At 44.2% G+C, this 22,887-nt stretch overlaps 1 protein-coding gene across 2 annotated transcripts in view; it reads left to right on the forward strand.

Moving 5' to 3' along the window:
• NEDD9 (neural precursor cell expressed, developmentally down-regulated 9) overlaps window positions 1-22,887 on the forward strand; it is a 101,294-nt gene that overhangs the window by 46,406 nt on the left and 32,001 nt on the right. The window contains exon 1 of one of the 2 annotated variants that reach the window (XM_059852446.1): window positions 17,431-17,514. The exons of the other annotated variant lie outside the window; for it this stretch is intronic. Coding sequence (XP_059708429.1) covers window positions 17,503-17,514 — 12 coding nt within the window. The 5' untranslated portion in view covers window positions 17,431-17,502. Of the gene's footprint in view, window positions 1-17,430; window positions 17,515-22,887 lie in introns of those variants that run through there. 2 annotated transcript variants of the gene reach the window in all.

The raw sequence follows: 22,887 nt of genomic DNA on the forward strand, positions 1-22,887 counted from the left end.
GAAGCTTCACTGCTGCAGAAGAGGGCTGTAATATTAAATTAGAGATAAATATTGCATCTTGACATGGCTAGATTGGGAAGATGGACTGTGAAAAACCAACTAATGCAAGATTTTAGAAACTTTGAATGTTATGAATGATTCAGTAGACCTAAGGCTATGTTTAACAAAAATAACCCAAACAAACAAACAAAAAACCAAACAAAAAAACCAAACCAAAACAAACAAACAAAAAAACCCAACTAAAAAAGAGAGCTGGAGAATGTAACTAGTTTATTTGGGTTAATGCAAACATGCCCTGAGCTGGCCCTTTACTTTTGCATCCCCACACTACCACAGAACTCAAAGTGTTTTTTTGGTTTTTGTTTTTTTAGTATGGGCTTAAAGTTTCCAGTAACATCAGATCCAGCAGCAATTACCATCTCTTAAGTTACCCTGAGTGGTCTTCTGACATACCAGCAGAAGGATGAGCTGCTTAGGCCAGGAGCCATTTTGACATCATCGTGCAACTCATTAAAATCCCAGATGAAATCAAGACCAAAAGTAAAGGGTAGTGAAGCCTGTTTTTCACATTCAAAACATATTTATGGGAAAAGGAACCCACCCTACGGATGATGATTATGCTCTACATATTTTCTTTTGAGAAAAAGAGAAGCTACTCCAGCAAAAATGAGATACTCTGGAAAATTATTAGAATGCAATACATAGTAATGGTCTTGTTCTTTTAATAGCTCTTCTTTGAAATTAACTCATGATTTGTAGCTAGGTGGTGGTTTTAGGGAAGTGTTGCTTTTTTTTGTTATGAGGTCGGAGACCACAAATTATGTAATAATCTCAAAAGCCTGTCCTTAAAGATCAGTTTACTAACTGGTGGGCAAATATTTCCTTCAAACTTGTCTTTGGTAGCAGTTTCAAACCATGATTCTGAGGGATTTTAGATTATACAGCTTTTTCTTTTTCCTGTGTCCTCTAAAGAAGAAGGAAGAGGAAGACTTGGCTCCAGTGCCAGCAGTAAATAACTCCATGTTGAGCATGATCCACAGCTCCAGTTCTGTTAAATGTGATGCTGATATAAATTTACCAGGGAGAATTAGCAGGCCCTGGCCCTCTAGCCAGAGGCAAGTGTGGCAAATGCCTGCAGGATGAGGGTGGATGTTGAACAGCTGTGCACATCTCCTGGTCACACCAGGGCTGTCCTCAGCACACAGCACAAACGGCCTCTGCTCCCTGCATTTGCCAGGGAGTGGGGGAATGTCATTAGCATGGCAAACCCTCTTTCTTCTCCATTTAATAGCAAATCTGTCACAAAGGAGGACAGAAAACCTTTGGCCTTCCTGTATAAAGACACACAGACTGCTGAGCTCCCAGCACAGACTGTATCCCTCCCTGAAGATATCCCTCTGATGGTGAACGATGACTGACTGCCAGAAAAAAGGAAAGACAGTCCTCTTTCCTGTGTTATGACATTCAGCAGGATTGGGTTGAGTAAACTAACAAAGCTTCTTCAGCAGCACAGCTAGTCCCTGCTGAACTCGCCCTGTGTTCCTAGAAACCAGCCCATTTAGAAGATGCTTCAGGACAGCCACTTTGTTCTCTTTTCCCTATCATTTGGTTTAAGGAGTAGATGTCCCCACCTATGTTTCATCCACGCTAAGCCTCTCATAACTGAATAAGAACCAGTTACAGAAAGCAGCTCCCACAAGGACCTCACAGTGAGGCCCTTTGCAGACCCCAAACCCAAAGGGCTGACTCTTAAACACTGGCAAGGACTTGGCAGATGCTTGGAAACCCAAAGGTGGTATTAGGGACTCCTTGTATAGGGTAGCTTTAGGTATGGAGTCAAACCAGGAGGCAAATTCTAATTAAGAACCCACCTAGGAGAATGAAAAAGTCGAGATTTTTTGTGGTGATACCTTCAATTTAAGCAGCAGCCAAAGCAAAAAGTAAGGGCCAGTTGTACTGAGTATCTGGGCAAGAATCATCGTGCTGCATATTTCCATTTGCCCTCCTGTCCTAGTTATTGTCCTGCTGTACCCAGAGAGCAAGCTAAACTGAGTCTAGCCTTCCCAGCACCCCAGTTGCATTTCAGAGGACTAAAACAGTGGGTTTCATCTCTTTGTGAAGAATAATGGCAGAGCAAGGATCACAGCTGGCACTACACAGCAAACTTTCTGAGTCCATTTTGCCCTTGCCGCTCTATATCGAAAGCTGTAACCACATCCTGAATGTGAGTGTGTGACCTTGAAACTCCCGGTGTGAGGTGTGATTTCAGTCTAAAAACCCAGAAAGATACATTTTGTCATGGCAACTAGCAAGGCAGCCTACTGATGCACAGAGCAGGATATTGATGCATGAGTTAGTTAATCAGTGATGGATTTGAGGGTCTTTTACATATTGCACAAATTAGTAGAAACAGAAACCCAGAGAAAGCTGTTTTCCTCTACAGTATTTTTGCCTTCTGTGTGCATTCCATCAAATGAACAGGCTTTTCAAAAGTCCTGGGAAAAACTTACTGACTACTTTGAGCACTGAGATGCTTGACTGCAATGAATCATTTTCTGTTCCTTGCTGGACCAGGGAAGAGGCCACATTGTATTCAAAGGATCAAAGTGGCAGAGGTCGTGGTCGCCTGAGCCAGCAGGCTGTGACAACTTCACAATGGATGAATTTTCACTTGGCTGAACCTTAGGGACCGTAAACTGGCCCCGATTTTTCTACCACTGCTACTCTAACTTCCAAATCTTTCCTGCTCCCTGAACTCCTGGACCAAATTTTTACCTGGAAGCAACTCAAACATATTTTGAAGATGTGATGATTATTATTTTATGTGTTTTCTCCTCTGCATGTCTGGCTCCTACCAGAAGAAATGATTTGAAGAGAGGGAGAAGCAGGTCTCACTCCAGCTCAGCTTTGCTTTGTTTAGGTATCTTGGCCATGATCCCAATAAATATTCAGGAGTTGGATTCAAAAGGCTCGGGCCCCCCATTCTCAACTATCCATGCAAGGGTGAGTAGAATGCAATTGGGCATATTGGCTGTTGCTGTGTTCCTGGAGCTGCAGCTGTATTTCAGCTGGGGTAACCCAAGACAGATGTGTCCACTGACTCCATGCCCAGGTAACCCAGTCCCATTCCTGGCAGACACATATTTCCTCCTGAAAATCTAGCCCTCAATATTCACATGCCTAAGTGAGCCAAACATCCAAACCACTATGATTTTTGAGGACAAGGACAACACAGGCCCTAGAGCAAGTGAAATCCAGCCTGGTGCTATTTGTAGCACTACAACACAGGCAATGATGTAGTGGGGGGCGTCCAGTGAAAATACAGAAGCCCCATCTATATGTAATAAATCAGAATTATTACCCTGCACATATGAATGCAACTACCAGCTACTTCAACACAAGCTTTATCAACTGGACTGGTGTCAAAAAAAAGTAACGACTCATAAAACTGAGCAGCTTCAGTGTAGCTTGTGGGTTCTCAACACCACCAAGATCTTGAAGCAATCAGACACCATCTTTAGGATGTATGGCTAGTTTAATCAAGCACTTATATCACATATGTCTTTAAAACTGGCATGCCTGATATAGTTTAGATTATCTGGGGCACCTGCTTACAGACAACACACCTGAAATCTAGAACCGCAGTTATATAAACATGTCACATGCATGTTTGTTTTCATGTCCTGAAATGCAGAACCAACCCTGTGAGAGAAAACAACAAAGGCTAAAGCTGAGCTGAAAGCTGTCCAGAGCTGCAGGTGGAAAAATTTCTCCCTCCAAGAGGTGTCTTTCATTGTATCACCATGCAAAGAAAAGGCTGAAAGATGCAGACATACTTTTTACTCACACAGATTTTTGGGTGGTGATAAATAGAAAAAAAAAGTGACACAAAATCACAATTTTTTATGGAACTCTAATTTTTCTAGATAGTAAAATAATGAAACATCTACTGTCACACTCAAAGAGGAGAACTGAAGTCAGCAAAGAGAGCAGACTCAAAGCCTGAGGGAAAGGGAGAGGAGGAGCACTTGCTACTCACCACATGAATGGCGAGCAAAGAAAAAAGCAGACCTGACCTTTCAGGGAGACCTGGAAACAGCCCCAAGAGCTCTGGTCATTAGAACAAAACAAAACACACAAAAAGGCATTAGAAAACCTCAATCCAGTGGGAAGAGGAAGTGATTTAAGGGGATTAGCTCCCAAAAAACAAAGCTCCACTCTTCCTCAGACTGCTGAGGAGCCCCAGAAATCTTCTATATTGAACAGGGCTGTGAAAATGGACAAATGTTGGCAACCACTCAACAAATGATAGTAATGTGAGGTGACATCTCTGGACCTCAACCAGCCAGCACACAATTGTCTCATTTTCATGCTGTGTCAAATTAAATTTCGACTCTAGTGCTTTGCTTGTCTTGCGCTGTTACCTCCTTTCCAGAGCAGAACACAGAAGAACATTTACAAATTTACACCGACTTTGACCTGCAGACACAAATGCCAGTCCGCAAAAACTAGTGCTGAATCATTTCTGTTCCTAGCTGTGACCTTTTTACCCCCCCCTCCCTCTCATGTCAGCCCATTTCTCCATGAGAGGCTCTCCTGCATCTGCACCACAGCAGCATTTGGGAAGAGTTGGTGGGTTTGCACTGAGTAGCTGCAGGGATGTTTTCTCAACCAGGAGCCTTTCATGTTGGGCAACAAACACAGTGCCCCTTTTCTGGCTGCCCTGCAACAACAACCATGGCAACCACCACAGCAACAACCACAAACCCCAGGACAGCTCAGTAACCTACTTCACAAAAGTGCAAAGCACCAAAACCTTGGGATGTTACAGAGTGGCAAAGCATTGATTGGATACAAAATAGACATCAGGTTTGTCTTGGCGCTGTAAAAATGCGATAGTTGATTCAGTCTTCTCTGCCTTGAGACACAGTGGCATCACAGCCACACTTGGGTCAGCTTTGGCAGGACCAGGATTACACCCTCTCGTTCTTTTACAGGAGTAACAGCCTCTCCAACTGTGCAAACCCAGCCCATCTGGAAGTGCTGCCACTGAAACTAGACACTTTAAAAGCCTTGATGCTTTTTTTGGAGCAAGCATTAGGAGTCCAATGCCTTGCTGCATCAAGGCAAAAAACATCAATCCCTTCAGTTGCAAAATTGCTCAGAGACTGGAGCTTTAAAATGGGAGGGAGTTTATGGACTCAAAACAGGGCTAAAAGTATAAGTCCTTGAAGATGTTTTGTTGATTGTGTGACTTCAGGAGACTCTGAATTTGAATCTGACTAAAGAGAGAGCACTTGCAGAGGTGGATGAGGAAACAGAGATACCAAAATGAAAGCAGACACTGCCAGTTCTGGGTAACTGCATGGGGATTTTTGAAAAGAGCTGTGGGTATGACTGCTAGATTAGATCTGAATAAGCCTGAGTTTACCACAGAAAAGGAGGACATATCCTGTCCCAACTGCTTCTGCTCACGCTGGAAATACTAGAAAATTTCCCTCTGCTTGTGGCATTTTGGCACTTCTGAATTCAGATGATTGGTACTCAGAGATGAATAAAATTCAGGGAAGGACCTGAACCAGAACTCTATCCGATATCAATGTATTTGAGAACTCACTGCACATGGATCAAACTTTGTGGATAAGTTCAATGGGAGATGGATGCAGGAGAGCAAAAAGCACAGTGATTTCTCAAAAACATTGAAAAACTAACTCTTCTGGAACAGAATTTTGTTGTACAAGTAGACAGAGACTAATCAAGGACCCAGTTCTGTGAGGCACAGACACAGAAATTAATAAAGGACTTGAGCATGCGTGTAAAATTAAGCATGTGTTCATTTGCTCTGCTGATCAGAGTGTAGATTCTACTCCCTAGCAGTCATTTCCCATTTGGAAACCCTTGTCAGGAAGAGAAAGGGGAAGAAGGAGGGTTGTTTAGCATGATATTTTTAGATAGATTTTTAATGGAGTATTTGTTAAGCTTTCTTCCACCCTGACTCCCCCCTGCCCGCTGTCTGGGTTTTGTGTGTGTTTTTTTAATGGCTAGCAATGCATCACAGTGTGGCTGCTGTTTAAATATTTGCCTGAAAAAAATGTAGTCTGTGCTTAAGAAAAGTGGTTTGGCACAAACTGGACATTTTCAAACATCCATTTACCAGATGGATCACTTTGTTCAATTACAAAGAAAAAAAAGATGGTGAAGGAGTTGAAAATGAGTGGAATGTTCCTAAGCACACAGCATTGTTTACTATCTGCATGTCTCCTGGCATCCTGAGAGAAACTATCAATAGGCTCTTCAAAAATGTTCCTTTCCTTTCAAAAGTCTGCATTTTTAACTATAATAAAAAGGCAGTAAATATATTCTACAATGGCCTGATGGAAAAATGTGCTAAAGTATTTCTATAAATCAAATGTAGCAGTTTGGCATTAGCTCTGAGGCAGTAAATTTAGTAAATTAGGACCAGATGATTTTAAAATAGAATCTTACATAACTTTCTAGCATGATATATTTTTTTTTAATTTAACACAAGTTTGTCTGTCTTCATAAAGTTGTCTTGGCTGCTACCAGAATGTGGTTCAGCCTTTAAGGACTGTATCTTTTGTTATTTATCAAGTGTAGAATATTTAAAATATCAAAGTAAGAAGTGGAACAGATTTCTCAAAAGACAGAAAATATGTACTGATCCACATAAGGTGTGGGGGGTTTTGTATCCCTGATGCCCCTATTTCACTCCTGTTATTTTGATTAATAATAGTCTATATCTCTATTCATTTTGCTTTTTTTTGCCCTCCTTCCTTCCCTTTTCCCACAAATTCAAGGAATTGTCTCCCTCCATTACTCTCTAGAGTGGTTACAGCTCCTATAAAAGCAGCTTGGTCCAACAGACTCTCCCTCACCCATGTGCTTAGGTCAGGAGTCAGTATTTGGGACCTTACATTTCTTATGCTATCCCACTTTGATCTCTGCACCAGAATATCCATCTCTGAGAAATAAGGAAAAAGAAATTACAAGAAGAGTCTAAGGAGCCTATGCCACCAGCTCCAGTCTAAACCTTTTGGTATCTACACACACATCCCCAAAACCTGCTCTCCCAGCACACCTTTGACTTTCATTTCTGTGCCAACATTTACCCCAGACAGTCACATCAGGCCACTGCTTGTGTTCTGGGGAGAGGAGGAGAGGGGGTGGCATACATATGTCCTCCTTGGTCTTCTTTTTGGGGAAACACTCAGCCATACCACGGTCTTTCACTGGAGGCAACAACTTCTGGAATAGCTACAGTGAGCCATCCCACAGGAGCTGTGCCCACTATGGTGCTACAGCGACTGGGAAAGCATGACCAAGATCCTTTCACAGAGCACCCTTACCGAGCCAGACCAACACCCTCTGTCTCAGAACGTGCTGATAAAGAGAGTCTCTGCAGTACTGACTCATGGCTCCCAGACAAATGTACACCAGAGCGTGATGACACAACAAAAGAGCTAAGCCCCTCCTCAAAAGCTGTAGGGACACGTGGAGACAGACCTTTACAGCTCCCAGACAGGGCTGAAATCTGAGGATGTGAAGTGTCAAATCCTTGTGACTCAAGCCCTCATCAGACTTCAGAAGCAAACACCATGAGTCAGCTGGGATGTAAGGGAAAGGGCAGACAAAGACAAGAACAGAGGTGTTGAAGGTGAGGCCAGCTAGAGTTGTGCAGAGTCTTCCTTTCATATGAGCCCGAGACTGCGGCTTCCATCACCTGTGCAAGTATCCAGACCCAAGGAAGCAGAAGAAGAATAACTGAGGTGGATACTTGTGAGGGCTGAGTTATCTGCAAGTGCTGTCTCCCTCAGCAGAGCCAGCCTGCTGCGAGGAGCCAGCCAAGTCCTCAGTCCAAGGCTTAGGATGCTTCATGGCATGGCCAAATCCTTGTCCCAGTCAAGATGAGAGAAGTTTTGCCAATGGGAGCATACTCTGTCCTTTTCACCCCATCTTTGGCTACCCTGTTGCTGGAAGCATTCAGAGTTTGCAAACGGAAAAGAGAGGGAACAGAGTTCCCACGTTCCTTCTCTTCTAGCATTGTTTCCTGAGAGTCCTGCAACACACAGCAATGCAATGATCTTTTCTCTAAATGACACCAGGCTGAAATGCTTGTTAAAAATAACAGAAGGGGAGGAGGGGTTTGAAAGTCAGTCATTTTCCTTTAAAGAATGATTTTGGGAGAGTGGACCATAAACAGATTTAGATGGCAGCAAAGAAAACCTTTTTTGGCAGTTTTGTAGAGATGCAAATTTAAGCTGAGTATGAGATGAGCGCTTAAACACCAACACCAAAGAAGAGAAAAATAAGTCAGACCCTGTGAGACATTTCATATGCTGTTCTCTGTTGTTATGGATATCAACTGATCTCCACAGATCTGTTTAAAGCAAAAGAGAGAAAAGATGATTGCTTTCCTATCTTACATCCTCCCTCCAAACACCTCCAAACGAAGGAATTCCTCAAGCCTCAAAACACATCTAGGCTGAGACCTCATGGGAAGCTTGGCAGTAAAGGCAAAACAGTACTTTCTCCACTGTATTCTTTTTTAATCCCAAACTTGCATTTTATTAAAGTTTTATTTTTGCTTCTCCTCCTACTGGAAAAAACTGGCTGCTGGCTAGTGAACAACCACTGAGCTGATGGCCTTACCAGAGAGAAATGCTTTTGGTTTGAAAGAGTTGCTGATGAGAGATGGGGAGAGAGAAAACATGAATATATAAAATACAGCAACAGCAAATATTTTTTTCTGAAAGAAGTGTGGGAGATTTACAACAAAAGGTTTTAAAAACAGAGAGAACAAATCTAACAAGCTTTGCAAAAGCAAAATAGCTAATCCAGTCACAGGACAATTCCTTGAATGATGTGTAAAACTGATGGACAAGTTATGGTCAGGAGAGATTATATTTTTGGGTCATTATTGATGTTTTGCCAAGTTCAAGTAGTGTGCATTTTGCAAATCGGAGGAAGGAGAGAGTATTTTGACAAGGCTGGCTTTGGTCCTGACTCCCAAAGTGGGGTTAAGACACACAAATGCTCTGTACAGAGGATCCATGGGTTTTCAAGGATTTTTATGCAGTATTTTAAATCTATTTAATATATGTATGAGGAGTTCAACACACCTCCCTCTTTATACCCCATTTTTGTGCCTTCATGTGTCTGTACAAGCTCCTTCCAGTCAAGTTCAGAGCAAAGTGCTAGCATATGTGCCTGGAATCGGGCCTCTCCACCCTGCCAACTGCAGGGCTGGGAAGGCAGGAGGAGGGGAAGGAGAGGTAGGCAGGAAAAGTAGACAGGAGCAGGGCACTACAGACTGGAAAGAGCAGAGCTGTGCACTACTGTGTTCAAGAGAAAGCTTCTGGGGATGAGTGTTGTTGCATATTACTCTGTGTGTAGGTGAGGAGGTGAGAGAGGTTGTATCTCCTGAGGAAAAAACGTGCTGATCCTAGTCTACAAAACCTTACCTTCCCAGAGTGTCACAGGAAAGTGAACCTTTTTATTCCTGACTGTTTTCTACTTAATTGTCCACACTCACACTCCTGCTTCCACTTAGAAACTCCTCTGCAGGTGGGTTATGTGCTATTTGAGTCAGGATTTTGTTCCCACAAACCTAGCATGCTGGGTGAATGTATTCAAAAGAAAATAAATTCTTAACTCAATTAATTCACATTTTAGCAGTTTTAGTATCTAGGGGAATAATGTAATATGTTCCATGTGAATAAAACCCCAGCTCTGGAGTTTCACCCAGTGTGGGGAAAGTTCAAGTGGAAAGTTCAGGTAAAGATCTGAGCTTTTGGATGCCAGCACCATGACTTCTTACAAACTGCATGAAAAGGTTAACGTGCCTAAGCTTTGTGCCCAAGTTTCTTGTCTGAGGCAATTCCGGTCCCAATTCTGGATTCCTTTCATCTTAAACAAGCTGTGATATCTAAACATACATTTCCTCTTGAGCAACCTCCCCATATTCATCATATTTCATCCACACAATTGTGAACCAGAGAGAGCAGAAGTCCTTTGCAGTCTCCATAGCTGTGCTATTTCTCAGTTTTTCTTAGGAAAAACAAGAAAAACTCTTTTGGCACCAGTAGGTTGAATGGCATGCACGCCACATGTCTGGAAGCAAGCTGGCATTTTTCAACCCATGCATTAAAAATACTCTGTGCTGGAGGGGAAACTAAGGGAGTGTAGCCTGCAATCATGACTGCTAGACTGGTTTGTTTGTTTGGGAAATGAATAACCCTTTGACAGTATCTCTGGAAGGAATAGGCTAGTGCGTGCTCCATGCTGACATTCTTTTCCCTCTCCAGTCTTCCCTGCATACCTCACATTCTTCCTCCCCTCCCAATAACATCAGTTCCTAGGAAAACAGGCACTGGAGACCCAATCTGCCCTGTACCCACCTGGAAGCCATGGGCTTCTGACATCTCTCCTCTCCCCAGGGCACGTGCCAAGGTTCCCAGAGCTCCTGCTTTGCCTCAGCTCTGCAAAGGGTGCACGACCCTTTGTGCTGTCCCCCACAAATTCCTCCCAGCACGGCTGAGAACATGCAGTCCCCCTGACTGAAGTGCTCTACACCAGCCATCTCCAAGGGGAGCTGCACACAGACCTGGAAAATCTTTTCACAGAATCACAGAATATGCTGATTTGGATCATCAAGTCCAACTCCTGGCCCTGCATAGCACACCCCAAGGGTCACACCACGGGCCCAAGAGCACTGTCCAAATGCTTCTTGAACTCTGTCAGGCTTGGACCACTTCCCTGGGGAGCCTGCTCTAGTGCCCAACACCCTCTGGGTAAAAAACCTTTTTCTAATATTGGCCTTGGTCATGGCAAATTTGGGAGGAAACTTCCAAAGGGGTCTCTCTAGAAAGCAGATTCAAGTGGCCCCTCCCCCAGCTGGTTCAGGAAAAGATGTCCTTGGAGAAAAGTGGAAAAAACCTGTTTACTCAATAAACAAAGTATTCACAAGCATAAAATACCCCAAATATTAAACAATATTAAATAATATTAAACAACAAAACCTCATGCTGTTCTGAAGAGATGGCAAATTCAGAAAGTCCTTTTCATAGGGCTTAGCTCAGCTTGCTCAGTCTCTTACCAGTCCCTCCTGAGCTGGAAAATGCCCTGTCCCAGGCCCAGGTGGGCCACAGGTGTGAGCTCCCGGTGTTTTTCTGGATTTTCAGTCCAGAGCAGGGCTGATCAGTTCCAAGAAAAAGAAAAGCCACTGTCCAGGGAACTTCTCTGCCTCAGCTAGCTAAAAAACTAACTAAAAAGCAAAGGAAAACTCTCTCCCACTGTCCATGCTGCCGACAGCACAGTCCATGAGAGAGAAGGTGTGGGAGCAAGTGCAGCTTCTGCAAACAAACTCCCCACTTCTTTTCCCCCATCTTGCACTCAGAACCAGTCTTAAAGGTGCAGAGCTTCATATTCAGCATAAACAGAACAGACAACTGGGGATACAAGCATCATAAAGGACAAATACCCAACCTGAACTTCCTCTGACACAGTTTCACAGCATTCCCTCAGGTCCTATCCCTGGTCACCAGAGAGAAGAGCTCCGTGCCTGCCCCTCCTCTTCCCATCACAAGGAAGCTGTAACTGCAATGAGGTCTGTCCTCAGTCTTCTCTTCTCCAGCCTGAACAGACCAAGTGACCTCAGCTGCTCCTCACATGGCTTCCCCTCAAGGCCCTTCACCATCCTCACAGCCCCCTTTTGGATGCTGTCTAATGGCTCCATGTCTTCTTTGTACTGTGGCTCCCAAAACTTCCCCCAGCACGGGAGGTGAGGCTGTCCCAGCTCAGAGCAGAGCAGGACAATGCCCTCCCTTGCCTGCTGGTCATGTTGTGCCTGATGCCCCCAGGACATGCTTGGCCCTCCTGGCTGCCAGGGCACTGTTGACTCATGTTCAACTTGCCATTGATGAGAATCATTTCTGTGGGACTGATTTCCAGTGCTGGAACAGAGATAAATTTACTTCTTTTCAATTTTACATTCTTTTTCTTTTCTCTAGAGTAAGATGTGTTCCTCATGCTGTTTTAATAGCCATTCCACTGTTTCCCTTTCCCATATCCATTCTCCCCTGAGAAGGTGACTGCTTTTCCTTAAAAAAGGAAAATTGTAGTGGTATTTATACCCCCTCCCCCTTTTTTTCTTTTTTTTTTGGGGGGGGGTGTTTGGTTTTTTGTTTTAACTGAACAAACTTTTCAGATTTTGTTCACTGAGTCAGGCTGGTGGCTTAGTGACAGCCAGTGCCAGAATATCTAAATTCCAACTGCCGTCCATGATTTCTCAAGCTAACAAAGGCTGGATTCACTTTCAAAACCTTTTGGGTGGGAGGAACACCAGTATGTTTCTTTCTGCCTGGCATTTGAAGCAAAACAGAGAGGATAGAAGGAGCTGCATTTATTCCCCTTATCTGAAGGAGGGGCACTAAACAGGGCCTTGATGGTTGACTTACAAAGTTAAATGAGCAATTCCTGATGAAACACTGCATAAAATGCCCTTCTCAAGAATGTGAACAGCTTTTGTGCCTTATTGTGAAAGGAGGTGGGATGCCTATAAGATTAGTTAGTATATATTAAAGTAAATGTAGAATTCTAAAGCAAGGCAAGTGAACTAACCCTGTGGTTAAAAGGCATCTTAGGCACCTTAAAATGGCAAAGCACAGGCAAATTTAAGAAGATAATTTAATGTCACAATTTTTATTCTCAAAATTTGACCCTTGCATTTAAATCTTGCCACTACAATGACTGCTACCCATCTGTCAGGACAGATTTCTCATACTATTAAATGGAATAGAGCACTTGCTTAAAAATATTTCCATCACTGGTCACAGAAAAATCGAGCAGATTTTGTTTTGGTTTGCTGAAATGCAAAATATTCCCTTCTTTGGGAGAGAATGAGATATTTTTCTTATTATCTCCTAGTGAGGTGGGAGAGGGAGCCTTTCTATGCAGACACAGGATCCTGCCCATGTCAGTGGTGAACTTTTGTTAATGTTCTTCTCAGGAAACAACAGCGTTTCATCTTTTTAACAGATATGTCCAAGCAAGCAAATTCCACCACTCTGAGTGTGTGTACAAAACATTCTGCACTGAAGAAATTCCATCCACTGCATATCTGCTGAACCAGCCTGGGTAGCATTACATAGGTGACAGGACATGAAGCCAATTGTGGCTCCTATGCTCAGAAAGTGCAGTGGCACTATAACTAAATTAATTTTAATCCAAACCCCCCCGGCCAAGTATCACAGCAAGTAGAAATGCAGATGCCACACAACATTATCCAAGAGATAGTTAGGCCTTTGTGAAGAGGGGAAAAAAAAAGAAAGACAGCTCAATGTTTCCCAAACACAGAGCTCACAGACCCTTCCTGAAAAGACTCTCTCAACTGTGAGGGAGACACTCTGCTGTGTCTCTCTTTTCTCAGATTGTGTCAATGGGGAAGCAGGAACAAGGGGATTTTTGTTGGAGTAACCTTTCAGAGCAGGATATCTGTCTCGTGTTCCCCTATCAATTGTCACAAGGTGATAGCTGGCTGGTGTGCCTCAGAGGGTATTCCCTTCCCGCCCTCCGGCAGCTCTGCTCCGTGCCGCATGCAGAGGGCTGGGGCGGGCCAGCCGCAGAGCCCAGCTGAGAAGCAGTCCCTGTGGCTGCCCCACAGTGATGGCTTCACCTGCTGCCACCTCCCAAACACCTCAGCACCCCAGCTGGCAACCAGGAGGGCCACGGGAAGACACAGAGCAGAGATATGATTAGAAATAAGCTCAGCAGGATGGGGTATGAGAGCAGGATACAAGCAGTAGGTTGCCCAAATGAGCAGAGAATAATATTAATTGCCCTCAGCAAAAGCAAGGAAACAAATAAAAGCCACTGACAGAGGCACAAGACGAAGTCACAGAACCCATTTGCTACTCTGCTAGAATTGCAGTGGAATAAATATGAGGCAGTGAATCAAGCCATTGCCGTGCTGTGAAGCAAAAAAGGCACATTACATGAATTACCCTCCTGAGAACTTCAATAGGACCTTGTAGTTATAAATCCTGGCAGTAGAGCTCAAGTTGCCTCTGAAACACAGACATCAGTAATGCCCGGTCCCAGCTTCCTCATCAGCAAGTTGCATTGTATAATTGAGCTGATTATCCAAGGCAACCGACTCAAAACTTCCCTAGGCTGTGCCTGAAATACAATATTACACAGCAAAGGCACGGCCGCCTCCAAGGTCACCAAGAGCAGCAGGGTGCTTGCACCAACCACAGACGTGCCTGCCGCAATCCCAACTTCTTACAGCAACACAAGGAGCTCAGCAGATCACGTTTACAAATCCCTCTTTCAAGGCATATTGAATTCCCAATATCCGTGCTAGACCATGGAGCTCCGCCATGCTGCCCGCCCTGCTACGAGTGTCCCTCAGAGTGGGAGTGTTTCATCCTGGGGGAAATTAAAAACCCCCTCAGGGTAAATGCAGTAGGTGAGAGAGGGGGAGAGAGAGTGCATGAATAAAATGAGCAGTGGGACTTCACTGCGCAGCACTGTGCGATGGCAATCTCTTTTTCTCCCCGTAAAATACCAGCTCTTGTGTCTGCTTCTTCAGAGTTGTAAAGCACAGCTACCAACACTGACAGACTTCGTGGGTTTGTGCCCAAAGTGTCATTCCAGTGGCATCTAAGTAAAAGTATTTAATAAGAGTTGTGGAGAGCGATAAAGGCAAAACAATACGCACAGAGGAACACTCCAACTAGAATTTCATACTGACACATCTGTTACCTCATACTAAAATCAGTCAGGGACTTTTTACACGCATTAAAAGCAAAGCAAGCTAAAATAATAGCAGAAGGCACAACTTCTCAAATGTGCTTAGGTTTCATAATGTGATTGTAAAGCATTCTGAAAAAACACCAATTACAAGAAAAGTACCACTATTGGTAGGATGACTGGAAACCAGATGCTCTCTGAGTTTAAATATAGGTGAAGTCAGAAATATGATGTTACTTATTTTTGTCTCCAATACATATTTGGTTCTTGCTGATGTGTTTTACAGTCCTTAACACATTTATCTTCATGGTAATGGTGCCATGGGAAGAGATTATACAGAGCTTATTCAAGGAAGGGGATCTGGATGCTAGTCCAATACCATGCTAACACCTTAGCCATTGCATCCTCTGTATCAAAAAGTAATTTTCTACTTGGAGTATGAAGAGCAAAAATATGCAAAAAGAAAACAGTGTGTCTTTGATTCTTAGCTCTTCATATAAGAAATGCTCCAAAGAGATTTGCACTCTCTTAATAGTAAGCTGGTTATACATAATCACTGGAAGAATTCCTTTCTTAATTAAGGTGTCTAAGAATACAGCACACAAACGAGTTTTATTCTCTTGAAACTACCCACATTTATTTTGCTGCTGCATTTGAAACAACCCTGCCCTAAACCCAGTGCATATAAAATATCATCTGTTTCACGTTTCTTCTTGGGAAATCTGAAGAATCAACAGCAACAACAAAAATGGCCCAAAGAAAAACCCTTGCAAGTGGTTGGAGCAGCAAAGCTACAGCCCAGCCACAGTGGCTCTTCTGCACTGCAGAAAGCAGGAGCTTGCTCTTCTCATTAATTTCTGAGACTTATTTTGTACTGACAGGGACACACACCCATGAGATATTACAGCATGTGCAGTCAAGAAGACAGCACAGGGGGGGAAAAAAAGCATTTTTGCATTCATTTAGTAAATTTGTAGTGTACAGCCACATATTTTATGCTGAAATTGGAGAACAGAGGAGATTGCAGATAAAAGTATGACATTCTTTATCAGTCAAGAAGCCATTTTAGCAATAGGATCCTTCTCTAGAGGATTAGTCACATGAGAATTTAAGGATAACATTGTACTATGGAATGTAGTTATGTTTGTAATCTGGTAGTACAAGATTATTCTTTGCTATTTTTCCTTAGGCCACCAGAAATAGTCTCGAGTCCATCTGTGACCTAAAAATTCTGGGTATGATTCAGCTCAGGCAAAAAGGAGAGAATTTATTTCCTGTTCTTCTAAACAAGCTGGAGTATGTCCCATATACAAAGATTCCTATTATGTACACCATATTAATCATGCCTGATTAAGAGATCTAACTTGAAAAGCATGGAGGATCACCACACATCTATTTACCCTGCACTTTCTTGCATCCAAGATACCAGAGTTAATTATTACTCTCTTCCAAATAATCCTTATTTACAATGGTCACTCTTTATAATGGACATCTCCAGGCCATTAAAGCATTCTTGGCCTCTGGTGTCTAATGAGCGTTAAAATAGCAGCCAGCAAAGCCAACACTTGGCAGATTGATTTGAGCAGTAGTAGTTAAAAAAGATCATCTTCTGAGGATGAGTGAGAACAAAACAATTGCAAAGACATGAACAAAGCAGTGTTCAGCGCCTCCAAGAGCTGCATGGGAGAAAAATGCCTGTGAGAGGGATGGATGGAAAAGGTTCACAGAATCAATTGGGTTGGAAAAGGTCTCTGAGATGACTGAGTCCAAGCTTTGACTAAACACCAGCATGTCAACTAGGCCATGGCACTAAGTGCCATGTCCAGCCGTTTCTTGAACATTTGCAGGGTTGGTGACTCAACCACCTCGCTGCGCAGTGATTTCCAACACGTTACCCACACTTTGCATGAAAAAATTCTTCCTTATGTCCAATGTGAACATCCCCTGGACATCCTGAGGCTATGACCTCTTGTCCTGTTGCTGGCTGCCTGGGAGGAGAGACCAAACCCCACTTGGGTACAAAGTCATATCAGGGTAGAGAGTGTCAAGTCCCCCACTAGCCTCTTTTTCTCCAGGCTAAACACCCCCAAGTTCCTCCAGTCTCCCTCCACAGGACTTGTGCTCCAGACCCATCACCAGCTCCATTGCCCTTCTATGGACCTGCTCCAGCACGTCAAGGTCTTTCAGTGAGAGGCCCAGAAGTGGACACAGGTCTTGAGATGTGGTCTCACCAGTGTCCAATACAAGGAAGAGCTGCCCTGCTCCTGCTGGCCACACTAGTTCTGATCCAGACCAGGATGCCATTGGCCTCCCTGGGCACACGCGGGCTCTTGTTCAGCCGCTGACAACCTGTGCCCCCAGGTCTTTTTCCGCCGGGGAAAAGTGAAGGCGAGCAGCTTTGAAAAGGCAGGGCGGGGTCCCTGGGAGCAGGGCCAACAGACCTTGCTCTGTGCGGGGCTCTCTCTCCCCGGCCATGGGCGGAGAGAAGCGGCGGAAGGCGCCGCGCCCGGTCTCGAACCCGCGGCCGTGCCGCCTCCCCTCCGCGCCGCCCCCGGCGGCGCCACCACGGTCTGGGAGCGGTGGGAGGGCGGGGGCGGGGCCGGCTCGTGCCGGAGCACTATGCAAATGAGGGCGGCGCTATGCAAATGAGCGCGTTAGGCTGGCGCGGCGGCGCGCGGCGGGGCGCGCAGAGCGCGCGGGGATGCGGCGGGGCGCGGAGGAGGCGCAGCCATGAAGTACAAGGTGAGCGCGGCGGGCGCCGAGCCGGCACCGCACACCGCACCACAGGCGGGGCGCCGACAGCTCGGGGCTCCCCTCCGCACCTCCTCAAGGCGAGCCGGGTGCCCGCGGGGCGGCCACGTCTGCCTTCTGCCCTCCGCTGCTCTGTCTCCAGGCGCAGAGCCCCGGGAAGGTGTCCGCGCGGAGTGGGAAACGAGGGGGCAGCAAAGGGGACGGGCTGCGGGGACCTCCCGGGTGCTCTGTCGGTGTTGGCGGTGCGGGGAGAAGGAGATCCTCTCGCTTTTCCCGCTGATGCCGGCCCTGGATAACGGGATGAGCCCGGCATCGCGGGAAAGGTGACGGGGCGGTGCGTGATGGCCAGGCGCGTTTGGGACAGGTACCCCCCCGATCCTCCCCGGGAGCTCATTCACCTCCTTCCAGGCGCTTGTGGATGTTTCCTTATCATGGTGCAATTTGTTCGATGGATCGCAAGCGAGGGGAAAGAAAAAAAAAACCCTAACGTTTTTTAAAAATGGGTAGCCTATCCCCCGTATTAATTCCTATTATCCCTGCTTATTCAATAATCGCTTTTAGCGACCTTTTACCAGAGGGGGTGGTGGTTGGTTGGTTTATTGGGTTTTTTCCCAAAAGACACAAATGTGGAGCCTTTTGTCCTAATATTACTCAAAAACGTCTGGGCAAGGTACAGAATTGCCCACGAGGCATTAGATTACTGTACAGACGTACCGTAATCTTGTGCGATTGGAAAAAAAGGGGGAGGGAAGGAAAAACTTTCCTTGCCCTGCCAAAAATAACTTCAGCGTCAATAAAAAGGTGATTTTGGAAATGTCACACGCTATATACTTACTTGGAGACTAAGTTGCTTTGGCAGTCAAGTCCATCTCGGTACTGAACTTAGGCAGCGTGGTGTGAAAGACTGCTGATGGAGTGGCAGTGTGTGTGAGAAGTACGAGTGATACCCAGGAAAACGTGCAGGGATTTTTATGCTCTTCTCTGCATCTCTGAGCTCAGGCCAAGTTTTCAGGGTCTCTCAAGCCAAACTTTGGGAAAGGTCAGAGTTAAGTTTCCAAAGCAACTGCCAGTTTCTCATGGAAAGACAAGGGAAAAAGAAATTGTGTTAGATGTGGATTGACAAAGGTAATCCATGGCTTTCACAGTTTTGAGGTGGAGCTCATGTTTTGGTTTTTTTTTTTTTTTTTGACTGATTTGAAGTCTGAGATAAAATTCATCTCTTCTATCTACTCCATCTCTGATCAGTCCAGGTAGACTTTATACCTGCCTAGAGAAGGTGTTACTCTGAGCAGAAAACATCAGGCATTCGAGGATAGAATAGCAGTGTCACTGTTAGTCCAAAGCTCACAAACTGCTTTCAGGCTGCCCAGGGCCAAGGAACACTTGTATCCCAATAGCAAATGGTCCTGCATGGTTATACAGCTTCCTGATTTCTTGTATGTAGGCCAGTGGCCCTGCAAGAAAAGGGACAGATAAGGTGGCTCAAAAGGAGGAAGTCTTCCCTGCTCTGTAATGTTTCCTTTGCCCTTTATTGTGGGAATGAGGATTTTGGATTTGGTGTGTGATTACGTAATTCTAGACAGAGAAGACTAGACAGAAAAAGAACAAGCCATTAAAAATAAATAAATAAAAAGAGGAGACTGAGGGGTTTGGCCTCAAAAGCCTTCTTGCTGGATTACAGTGTTTACTTTCCCCGGGAAATGTGAAGTAGTTACACTGTTTAACTGGGACAAACATTCTTGGACCTATTTCTTATCCCTAGAGTAATGCACAAAGAAAATACCTGCACATTTGGTCTTTGTTCTTTCTGTATTTTCTCTCTTTCTTTTATCTTCCTATAGGAAAACTTTTTTTTTTTCCTGTTGTACACATGAAATAAAGGAACAGAGAATGCTAATGGCCTGCCTGGGGACATATCATCACTTCAGAGGAGGCTTAGCATCCAGGTGCAGATTTGGCTCTGTTTAACTGCTCCCAGTGTTATACTGGGGCCTGTAATTCCTTACTTTCATTGTGATAGTCTGTAAGGCCTCATTTGAATAAATTATTGAAATGCTCATTATAGTTCAATTCAGAGTTTTAACAGTAGGACAGAACAGGAACTGATTCATGGGTGAGACCCTGAGTATGTCTCTCCGTCACTCATGACTTTGCTTTCAGTGTGACTAAACCCAAAGTCATTTCTGGTCTAGAAATCCTTTCTGCTATGCAATCTATACATTTTTTATTCAGACATTTTCAAAACTTGTTCCCTCCCTCTCTTCCTTCATCTAAGCTTCTTTTATTGTCAGTTGCATTCTTCCATCTTAACACTCAAGTCTAAATGCTCTGAAAGGGAAAATCCTTGTGGATTTAAGCAAGCTCAGAATTTTACCTTAAATATGTCTCTACACGACTGTCTAGCTTTTGCACACTGTGAGAAATTCAGAGATTCTGTGACTATTTAAAGCAAAGAGAAATTTAACCCCAGGTCAGGTTCTGTTCTCCCATTCATATACTACTCAAATGCCTGAGAACACAGAAGTTATTTTAACTGAGCTATGGAAAGATGGGAAAGGTTAAGCATAAGAAATACTTGTGTTGGTTTGGAGCACTTCTTAGTCCTGCTTGTCTAAAAGCTGCTTTCAGAAGCCAGTTCCTGTAGGGGTGCAGCTGCATGAGGGCAACACCTCAGTTCTTTGATGACAACAGATTGCTTTTGAGCTAAATCCCCATGTACAACAAAACTGCACCCCATCAAGTTCTCACAGGACTCCGTTCCAGTATTCTGTAATCCAGGAGGTAGGGTCAGCCTTTTCTGAAACCAAACACAGGCTATGACTCCAAGGATGGAGCAGTCACAGCTGCAATGTACTCTGTAGCAAGAGAAATTCCAGTGGGTTTCCATGATGAGGGAGGGATGTGGATGGGAGAGGGTGTATCTGGCCCCCAATTCCTACACTCTTATCTCAGGCAATAAAAGTGCAACAGAAGCAAAAGGGAGAAGACATTATCATAACAAGGCTTTTGTAGCTTGGTGGCTGTTCACATGCAAGACAAAATAAGAGGGGGGAGGAAGGAAGAAAAGGGGACTTGTCTGTTTACTAAAACTTCCAAACAGTGAAAGAGGAGAGGAAAAAAACCCTGCATTCCTTACCTCATTTAAGCCAGAAGGAATGACGTAGATGTAAAGTATGAGGTCTTGATTATCTATTTTTAGATAATTTGTTGGGCAAGGAAGAAACCTAAATAGGGTTCGAAATGCCTGCCATTTGTGCTAAGGCACAGTCCTGTAATATATAGACTTGATTACAATGTCTGCATGCCAAGACAAACAAAATAGTGTCCCTGGGAAGAAATACAATATTCCCAACCAGAAGTGCTTGTGAAAAGCTGCTTGTAACCCTGGCAATGAAAGACTTTGAGTGTTGGACCATGTAAAAGGAAAAGAACTGTCTGTACTTTATTAACCAAATCCTCTCTGTTTCATTTATTCCTCACTCCTCTTTGTTTCACTTTATTTTTTCAGTATCTCAGCAATCACAGGGTGGCAATCAAACTCAGAAGTAAATAGGAACTGTAAAGCCTTGTAAAATGCAGTAGGAGAGGAACAAACCGACAAGGGGAAAACCTGTCTATGTTTGTGCTGTCTCTCTTACTGCCATGAGTTTAGAATGGAAGTTTCATGATTTTTCTCTCACCTGTGCACCTACAGGATGAGGTGGCTGAGGTCTAGCAGGGTCAGTCCTAAGTCAGCAGCAGCACCAGTGAGATGTAGCCAGAAGGACTGTCCCCTTCATATGGGGACAGGGCCACTGTCATTTTCAGGTTGTGGCTGTAGCCTCTGTGTGCCCTCCTTCCCCTCCCATACTGCCCCTGTAGATTTATATTTGTATACTTAATCCAGGTGAGTACCCCAGGGTAGCTGAGAACCTCAGCACACAGTTGTGTGCACAATTGTGTCCACTTGCCCTACCAAAGTCTTGGCAGGACAGCAGAGTGCTTCTAATTCTGTTCTGCAGATGGAGCTGCTGAGGCTTGGGGATGTTACAGTGCTTATTTCAGAGGAACAAAAAGAGCCATCACGAAGCGTTGCAGCCAACAGCATGCAGTTTTTTTACCTGATTTCTAAACTTGTATCTTTTTATGCTAACAGCTGCTCCTGAGTAACGTAGCTGTGAATCTATTGAATCAGAAACTGGTAGCCTAATCTGTCTCTGTGCAGTAGTTCCTAGTGTTTGATGGGGAAGCAGAACTACCAAATGAAAAGCCTTTCTTATTTTTTAATCGTTCCAATTCAGTTTTATTCTACATAGAGCAAGAGGCTTTAGATACTTGTCTGGGGGTGGTTTTACTTTTGCTTTTAAGATCCTGCTAGAGGTTCCAGGTTGCACATTAGACTATTACTTGGCCCAGATGTATCTTGACTCAACTCTACTGATTCCAAACAGTGCCATACTATCAAAATACCTCATCCAGGGGGACTTATCAGATCAGAGAGCAGAAAAGCTCTCTAATAGTAAGACTTTATGGAAACCTCTTCTGCAAAGGAAAAATGAAAGCACATTTCAATGGCTATTATCTTAGGCTGCAGAACTCTGCTATTTTGCAGAATATAGGCTAGACATCAGAGAAGTCTCATGAAGTGTTATTGGGAACTTGCTAAATTGTTGGAGCATGGTTCCTAAGACTGCAGACAAACTCATCTTTGGAATCTTACCATCTCAAGCAACACGTGGGGTTAGAAGACTGTACTTGTACTGATATCTGATACCTGTCACTGAACTCCTGTGTGTGGTGTCTGAGGAGAAATTTCTATTAGTGTATTGCCTGTGCTCCACTGTAAGTACCAGAGTAATTGCAGCAAGGCCAGGTGCATCTAGTGCATACAGAAAAGTAGAAAACCAGAAAACCAGGAGCATAGAGCTTCCTACTTGTCCTATTGCTGTTCTCAAAGGTGTTAAGGGCATGGGAGTGCCTTCTGCACACAATAGATCTGCTTAGGTCACTTAAGGGCCAACGTGAAGTCACTTTTGCCTTGCTTATTTTATTTGGACTAACTTATTACAGCATTTAAGTACTTAAATCCCATTCATACCAGCAGCAATTAGGAACCCACCTGTCTCCCAGGGTCCAGAGTTTAATTCCATTTTTAAAGCAGCATGAATGCTTTAGAGGAGTATGCACAGTCTCAGCCTTGGCTGCAGCACTTGTGGAGGACCCTTATCCTGCACTGTTCCCGTTTCTGGCTGCACTTGATGGAGACAAGTAGCTGAACTTCATAGGACAATAAAGCCCACACGCCTCTGTAGGAAACCACTTTCAGTGACATTTGGAATCACAAATGCATAAGTCACTTTTCAAGAGGCTTCTTTACATAATAGA

The sequence above is a fragment of the Haemorhous mexicanus genome, chromosome 1 (genome assembly GCF_027477595.1).
Source record: "Haemorhous mexicanus isolate bHaeMex1 chromosome 1, bHaeMex1.pri, whole genome shotgun sequence".
NCBI lineage: Eukaryota > Metazoa > Chordata > Aves > Passeriformes > Fringillidae > Haemorhous > Haemorhous mexicanus.